General features: G+C 42.0%; 1 protein-coding gene across 3 annotated transcripts in view; it reads left to right on the forward strand.

Annotated features, from left to right (window-relative positions):
- Nucleotides 1-8,466, forward strand: part of MYB (MYB proto-oncogene, transcription factor) — a 29,340-nt gene extending 20,874 nt beyond the window's left edge. For all 3 annotated transcript variants that reach the window (XM_052784428.1, XM_052784429.1, XM_052784427.1), the window contains one exon: nt 7,033-8,466. In XM_052784428.1, the coding sequence (XP_052640388.1) occupies nt 7,033-7,149 (117 nt within the window). In that variant the 3' untranslated portion in view covers nt 7,150-8,466. The remainder of the gene's footprint in view (nt 1-7,032) is intronic.
- Nucleotides 8,467-8,843: the final 377 nt, after the last annotated feature.

An 8,843-nucleotide genomic window follows, 5' to 3' on the forward strand; every position in this document is an offset into this window, starting at 1 on the left:
TCTCTTCCTGGCAGGAATAGGAGATGTCTCACCAAACCCATGTGTTGCCTTGGGGTGGAATTACTCTTACACTCCATTGCATGGACCCCAAATACTTCTTTATATTGGTGGAGTTAGTTACAACCTATATTTTTGCATCCTATATTTTTGTCACTCAGAAAATATCTAGTTTCACTGTAGGGAGATTTTGGCCTCACTAGGAACTTTGCCAAGGGTTAAGATTTTGGGATAACATACGAAGCCCTTATTGAGGCAAGCTGATGATCCATACTGAGCATTTGCTTGAATAGTACCTCATAAGAGGTTACGTAAAAACTCTGCTCCTGGACGTTCCTGTGTAAAAGTTATGTTTTATTTCATATTATTTTCTGTAGCCAATCAAACAAGTAGCAGTACATAATGCAAACTATCCTAACATAGACATTTTAACAGATAGAAAAGTAGGCTAAATCATAGACCATCTACCTAACCCTGCAGGCTATCAAAAGACACCATGAAATGGAACCTTTTAAGAAAATAGCGCTGCTTTGATATCTTCTTCCCCCAGTAACAAAGGAAACAACACAAGGTAGAAGCCCTGCAAGCTAAAGAGAATGTTCTTCAACCCCTGGCTCCTGTCACTTTCCATTTTTTAACCACAGACTGACACGTTTCAGCTTGAATTTCCTGACTTTCAATAGTTTATGTAACCATTTTCTTTAAAGAGTAAGTTTAAAGGATTTTAAAACAGTTACTTGGTTAACCTTTTCAAGAGTGTGAGCTGTCATTAACCTTCATTTTCTCTGTTTGAAAAGTGAAATGTGGAATTTCATTTGCAGCTAGTTGTCAGACAAAATGTAGAGGCGAGGCGAGGCGAGGCAGCATGCTCCCCTGCAGCAGCAGACTTTCTCTGGTTTTCCTTCATGGCTTTTTTGGGGCAAGAAGATCCCAAAATCTCATATCCTGTTTAATCAAGGGAGGGGAGGAAGCATGCTGTTCTCAAGTCCCGGGAGGTGTAAGATTTGCACAGCAAGGGAACGTAGCCCTGTGGGTTTCCCTCACTTGTGTTGTCCCTTCCCTCGCCAGTGGCCGATGTGTACAGGAGCTGTGCTTGGCACAGCTTGGCTGGGGGAGCAAAAGGAGGTTGGAAGTTACAGGTCAGTCATTGCATGTTTTCCTCCCAGGGCAGCAGAATTTGGGTTGCAAACAGATCAGGAGTTACAGCTTAACATGCCATCTTAAAAGTGACAGCTTAACGATCAGCCACTTGCAGCAATGTGTTCTGATCTGTGAATAAAAATATTACTTACGGACAAAACTAGAAAGGGACTGAATATCCTAATGTGAGTTGCAGGTGCTTAGCCTGGTACCCTATCTCTTCCATTCATCTTACTTGGAAAGCTCATACATCTCAAACAGGAGTTTTGTCTGAGTAAGGGCTTCAGGGTTAAGCTCTTAAAAGCACCACCAAATAGCTCGTTCTAGCTCTGGTATCAGGCTTATATTAAAAGCTGAAAAGTTGGACCATCTTACTCTCTCACATTTAGCAAGCTGTATTTCTGGGTAACTGGGAAGCCCCAGAGTTTAGGAGGTGGCTGTCCCATGCTCCAGAGGAGATCTAGCAACATGAGGAGAAATAGCGCTCTGCCTTACCAAATGCAGTAGTATTCATTTGTGGTCATTTGAGTTTTTAATTATTAGTCTTTACTGTCTGGTCTTGAGAAGTAAAAGGGCTTCTCTTGGTTCTGCATCCTTACAGACTAGAAAGCCATACTATTTTACATGATATGCATCATATTCTGCTAGGAAATTGCTTTGTTTAGGGCATTGATTGCTTTACTGTTTCACAAGGAGTACAGCATTTCTGTTGCAAGCCTTCTTTTCAGCGGCATGTTCTGTAAATTATCCATACTGTGTAATCCAAGGGAAAACTGGCAAGAAATCCAGCTTTTTGCAGTAGAGAAACATGATAAGATACCTTCTAATAGTCTGAACCTTCTAAATATTTTAAACATTTTGGCTTTTTATGGCTTTAAACGTCAGCACAACTTGACTAAATTAATGGGAATGTACATAACGCCAATAACTTTGCTGGAGTTGCTGAAGATACCTGCCAGCATAGTAGAGATCTAAAATCTGTCTTCTAGCACAGTTCTTTGCCCAAAGATTTTTACTACACTTCCATCGGTTTGGGAGCTCTGTACTGCAGGACTGCAGCAGCGTTTGGTTTTGGCATCCACTCCTAACATGCAAGGTGTCATAACGCAGGAGCTTTTTTAAGCTATGCAGGCAGCACACGAAAAGCCAGTCTAGGCTCCGAGTGCAGGAGGACTAGTTCTGTTAGAAAAGCACCTTTCCACAGCCTTTTCTTTCCTTACTCTGGTCTGTTTTCTCTAGATGGTCCAAGTGCTTTTTTTTTTAAAGAAGTGCTTTAACTGGATATCCTAGTTACAGCTTTGACAGTTTGTTTACAGTTTGCATCTGCCTGAGGGCAGTTGAAGGCACGTTACAGGATAAGTGAGGTAGTTTTGCTGCCAGGAGAAGGATATGCTGGTAGGATTACTGAGATTAAAAAAAAATGAGCCAGGGAGAATGACATAGCTGGAATTGTACCATTGGTCTGTAATTTTATCCTAGGGGAACTCATAGTAGTGTACCTTCTCCCCTCCACTCCCTGTTTTAACTTAAAGAGAGAAAACTGCTGTGCATGGAAGAGAAAAATACAGCTGGAAGTACTGGCTGAAAAGGCTTCAATTCTTTTAATTGACAGCAAAACTAAGAGTATTCACTCACTCTTTGAGGCAATTAAAAAAAAAAAAAAAGGAACGAATTGTACTGCGGAAATCCCTTTCTTTCCCCACTGGCTAGGGATTTAGGTGCCAAAATGAACACCTCACTCTTAGATGGCTGAATTTAAGTCGGATGAATCCACTGAATCAATGAAAACATGCACATCAGTTTCAGTGGGTTTTGGGTCAGGCCTTTTGGCTTCCAGTTAGAAAGCTTTTGTGTTTCCATCCATTGATTTGCAGAGTTGGACCTTTAAATGTGATAGGGGAGATGCAGTGAGCATTCTGCAAAAGGAGTGGTCTGACTTGGGTTTCTGTGCTGTTTCCCTGCCTGCTTCTAGCTTTCTGACCAGGTCTCTTCTCTTTTGCTACGTTTTCTCAGCGCTGCTTTCTGCGGGGCGCTGCCACTGTCCCCTAATGGAGCCCTGTCAATACTTGCTGCAATGCTGCCGTGGAAGGAGGTGTTGTGCTTTTCCCTTTTTACTAAGGGATCCCGTAGCTGTGTGTGCCCAGACCCGGCAAGGCGCTCCGCCGGGATCGTGGGACCCAGTGCTCCCTGCCAGGGAGGGAAGTAAAACTTCTCGCGTCGGGATGACTTTCACACGTGCCTGTGGCGCTGTGCTGCAGAGCTGGCCAGGCAAAGGCATTGTGCTTTGGTTTGTGTTGGCTGCTGAGAGCCGAGGCTTCAGACAGAAAATGTTTATTAAAAGTACCCACTGTAAATGTTATCCGAGTTCCCCAGGATAGAATTGAAAGCTGTCTTAGTAAATATACTACTTCAGAAAATACACCACTTCGGGTCAAATTCTGCTTTCCTTACTAGAACAAAGTTCTCACCACTGTCAGTGAGACTGCAAAGTTAGTCTCCTTATAAATTTGTCATAAGAGAAAAAAAAAAGGGTAATGTATTTCTGGGGAAATAATACAAGGGTCAAAACTTTTGGGGGAGATTCTCCCACGCTGTCTCTACGGCAAAACTTGAGTAAGTTCTTTCAAGCAGGCTCAAGTCACAGGGTCTAGCTGATCCTCCTGTTGCTTGCTGTGTCTGCTGCCCAGTGCTGCCCTGGAGTGCTGGGGCAGCCGAGCCCGGAGGGAGGGCAGGGGGTTACTGCCTGCCTGAGCGGCTTCTGCTGCGCTGACATCAGGTTAAACGAAGACCAGGCTTTCAGTGGAATGAGTGACATGTAGCAGCCTGCTGAGATGTTGGAGATATCAGGATACAGATTTATTATTTTTTTTCTTTTCTAAGCACATGGCTGTTAATACAAAGAGCTCAGTGAGATACTAACAATTAAGGCTAATTTATGAAATCAGGACACTCCTTGCCTGAATTTACTTCTATTTTTTTAAAATTGACATACTGTGACAGATGGACTTTTCCTTACATGTTTTCAGTTATTTAAGGGACTGCTGATCTCTCATTTCTAGACCAGCACATTGAAGCTTTGGGGGATTACAGGGAAATACAGGTTGAGTACATGTATTTGTCCTTTGAAATGATGGATATTCCGGAACTACCAACTGCTGTTGAGATGTACAGACCAAATCTGACTTCTAAGTAAAACCGATGGCATCGTACCAGGCATTAATTTGGTCCCTGATGCAAATACTTCTAAAACAATAGGGTAAAACAGTCACAGGTGCCTGAGTCCCACTGAGAATCAATAGGAGACTGTAGGCTCCCAGCTGATGTAGGTGCCTTTGAAAAAGTTACCTTGGAAGCTGTTTAACCAAAACATAAAAGAAGCTGTGGTGTGTCACATGCATGTCTGTGGCATGCAGAAAGTATGTCACACCTGCTTTTGGTTGTGGCGTGTGCCGTAGGCTAAGCCACAGCACCAGGTATACAGCCAGCCCTGGTTGACCCTCTAGAAAAGAGGTGTATGGCATGTTTGTTCACTTCGCAGAGGTGACTTTCCCACAAAAAGCTGCAGGAACTTAATGATTTGAGGCCTGACCTGGTTCTTATCTGCACGGGGAACTCCCACTGAAGCTCGGCAGGAGTTTTGCCTACAAAAAGGCATCAGGAGCAGAGACAACATTTGGAACTTGTCTACAGAGAAGAGAAAACCGCGTCTAGGGAAGCCCAGCAGAAGTTTATAGAGGACTAACATGCTTGCCCTCATCTTGGCCACGCTGCTTACTTATTCATTGGTTTTGTCCCTTTTAGACTGTAAACCCTCTGAGGCAGGGAACCTCGGTCCCTGTGTTTGTACCAGTACCCTGATTAGGGCATGTTGTGAGAAATTATCTCTATGTCATACGTTGCCAGCCTTTTACTATCCACATGTCAGATATAACACTGTTTACAGTCAGAAAAGCATTCTCTAAACATTTAGGCCAAAGAGTAATTTAAGGATCCTCTTGCACAGTTAGCAACTAGAAGGAGCAGCATAAAGAGCCATGGGCACACCGGGACAGTTCTGCTCTTAGCAGATGTTTTGCAGTCCACTAATTATGCTTCACCCAGTGTCCTAGATGTTGGGAAGGCTTTGGTCATCTTGTTGAGCAACGTAGGTCTTGAACTGTAAAGATGATCCTTGTTGGAAGCAGAGGAAAATAGAGAAGGGTTTCTCCTGACTTGTCTTTGTTGGTGGATCTTGGGCATAGACCTTCTCAATATTCAACAGGACTGGGATTCCCTCGCTGGCAGGCAGCTTTCCATTAAGCACAGTCATGTGCATTTTTGGAATGCAGAGTATTCATTCAACTAGCTCTATATAATAATAGAGGTTTTATTCAGGGCTTAGGGAATATCTCAATGTGGAAAAGCAGGCACAAGTCTGAAAGAGTTCAACAGAAAAAAAAGTAAGTGTGTATAAATGTGTGTGTATACTGGTAAATTCCAGGAGCTTTGAAATTTCATTACTGTTTATAGCTCAAGGCAATGAGAAACATCTCACATGTGTAGTGAGTAAATAAATACAGTGTGCACAGCCCTCTGCAGATATGTTTATCTCACTTTAACATTATACTAAATGGTGTCTGTAACCTCCATAAATACCACAAGAAGTGAAATGGCTTACACGATAATTAAAATGCTGTTTCTGCTGAGACACGCCCCCCCCCACTTCTCCTTTGCCAGAGGAGCTCTGCTAAGGGGCACGTGCTAATCGCTGCGCACAGGTGAAAGCAGCTTTGAGCGCGGGACTTTTTGTTAGCTGTGGCCAGGCTGTCAAGACTGTCAGGTTCGTTTAGGGAACACAGGGGCAGAGCAGCTGTTATTTCTAGAATGGAGGCTGGGCAGGAGTTTGTGGGTGGTCATAGCACTGAACATTGTAACTGCGGGCTTTAGCCTGTCTGTGCCCTGTTGACTGTAAAGTCCACCTGCAAGTAAATTCTCTTTTTAGACCTTTGTCCTGGTTTCAGCTGGGATAGAGTTAATTTTCTTCCTAGTGGCTGGTACAGTGTGTTTTGGATTTAGTGTGAGAATAATGTTGATAACACACTGATGTTTTAGTTGTTGCCAAGTAGTGCTTATCCTAAGTTAAGGATTTTTCAGTTTCCCATGCTCTGCCAGCAAGCTGGTGCACAAGAAGCTGGGAGGGAGCATGGCAAGGACAGCTGACCCAAACTAGCCAAAGGGATATTGCATACCATAGAACGTCATGCTCAGTATATAAACTGGGGGAGTTGGCTGGGAGGGGCGGATCGCTGCTCGGGCATCCGTCAGCAGGTGGTGAGCGACTGCATTGTGCATCACTTGTCTTTTTTTTTTTTAATATTCCTTTTCATTACTATTAATAATAATAATATTATATTTTATTATTGTTGTTGTTGTTAGTATTATATCTTATTTTACTTTAGTTATTATATCGTTCTTATCTCAACCCACGAGTTTTACTTTTTTTTTTTCCGATTCTCCTCCTCATCCCACTGAGGGGGGACAGGAGTGAGCAAGCAGCTGCGTTGTGCCTACTTGCTGACTGGGCTTAAACCACAACAACTTTTCATGGAAAGGAAGGATTAAAGGCAAGGCCATAGATATGGCCTTGTAGAGATGACACTGTTTGAGAGAGAAGTGGGGAGGTTTGGATCCTGGCTCTTGTGGTGTGCCCCTCTCTGCGGGTCATCTGGTCTGCCCACCCCCCTGGTCGCTAACTGAGAAGTGGGGGTGATAATTTTTTGCGTGTTGAGATTTCAGTTTCTCTGGAGATGGGACAACATCCTACTCCATGGTCATGCAACACTTAATCGCAAGCGGGCCCGGCTTTGGCTGGTACATGACGTTCACCCCAAATCTCTCTGCCTGCTTCTAATTTAGCATCTGAACAATGCCTGGGAGTCAGCATCCTGTGGGAAGATCGAGGATCAGATGGCCCTGACAGATCAGGCACGCAAGTACATGGCCACCTTCCCCACCCGGACTCTGGTGATGTGAAAGGATCGACGGACAGAGAAGCATTATGGTTTTGAGAACACTTCACCTCCACTGGGAAATTCCTGTTCCTCTGCATGAAAACTTTTCATGAATGGGAGAAGAGCCTATCTTTGTTGTGGTACAACAGTTGGGAGCAGCACAAAGTGCATTTATTCACTCAGCATATATATTCTTGTTGGATTTCACCCAACTTAAGAGGATTTTTTTTTTTTTAATAAATGATACTTGCCTAAATTATTAGGTATTAAGTTTGAATCAGTAATTAATGATCTTAAGTGCAGACTTATAATAAAGATAATTTTTTTTTACTTTTTGAGATCAAGCAGACCTAATACACCAGTATTTTTATTTCAGTGATGTGCTAGCCAGGGGTGGGGTTTTGTTTGTTTCCTTTTTTATTTTTTTTATAATAAAAGAGCAGGTACTCAAACAGATATATTTTAAATCACTGAACAAAATGCATTGGTGTAAAATACCGAAATGAAAAGCATTACTACAAACGCTAGTCTGTGCAAAGGGGGAAAACTGATCAAGATTGTGAATGCTCAAACATCCATGCCTCTTGAAATACTCTTTTCTGTTATGGTTCTAGACCATTATACATTGTGTGTTTCTGTTTGGGGGGGGTAATTAGCTTGCTTTAAAAAATATTACTGTATGAAACATAGATTTATGAGAAAAATTATATTTTTATTCAGTAATTTAATTTTGTAAATGCCAAATGAATACTGTGTTTTGCTGCTACAGACCTTAGCGTGTAGACGTGCTGCTAGTGTAAAAGGAGCAGTAGAGCTTTTTATGGAAAGAAGACAAATGTTGATGTTAGCTAATTGACTATGCACTAGCGTTTCAGACCTTTTTATTTTAATTTTTTTTACATCATTTATATTTTTTCCCCTTTTTTTTAAAAGCAATATTTTTGAACACTGTTCCTGGGAGATTTTTTTTTTTTTTGTCTGGATGTGTTGTTTTGTTTCTCATTGGTTTGTAACAGCATGCATTGCACCTTCATATGTTTGGGAGAACACTGTCTTGTTCATGTTGTCTGTTTTGTTCCATGTCTAGCTAATTGTTCCCTAACTTGGGTCTTGTGTACTGAATCAGGTTCTTAGAAATACATGGTTCTTCGTACTGCCATACCACATCTTTATCGATATGGCAAAACACTGATTTTATTTTATTTTTTATTGTTTGTTTTTTTATAACAGCCTCTGACTTTTTGCTGCCTTAATAGCATTTGGTGCAGCTTTATCTGCACTTAATTTTTTATACGACAATGTACTGCCTTGTAGATAAATAAAGTGTGGTCTTTTTTACTTAAACCCACATGGTCTCCTAATCTTGTTTGTCTTCGTGTTTGGCGGTGTTGTTACAGACAACATTCAAGCCAAGAAGTTTTTTTCCAGCACACTTAGGTAAGTAAGGAATAGAGTTTTACATGCCATAGGTAGCCTCAGTTCTCATTGATTGTTAAGGAAATGGAAGGAGCACAGCACAAACCAATAAGTACTGAGCATGTTGTGGACTCAAGGCACATCTCTAGTGACACCAATGTCCAGGTCAGCTTCAGCTGATGGGAGGCTTACTGCACCTTTTGTGCAAAACTGCTGTTCTCCCAAAATCCTGGATAATTTATTTCTTCATCTAAGACCATCAGATCAGGAACCAACTGAATAAAAGCAAAATATTCTGGA

This window comes from Harpia harpyja, chromosome 4 (assembly GCF_026419915.1).
Source record: "Harpia harpyja isolate bHarHar1 chromosome 4, bHarHar1 primary haplotype, whole genome shotgun sequence".
Lineage (NCBI taxonomy): Eukaryota > Metazoa > Chordata > Aves > Accipitriformes > Accipitridae > Harpia > Harpia harpyja.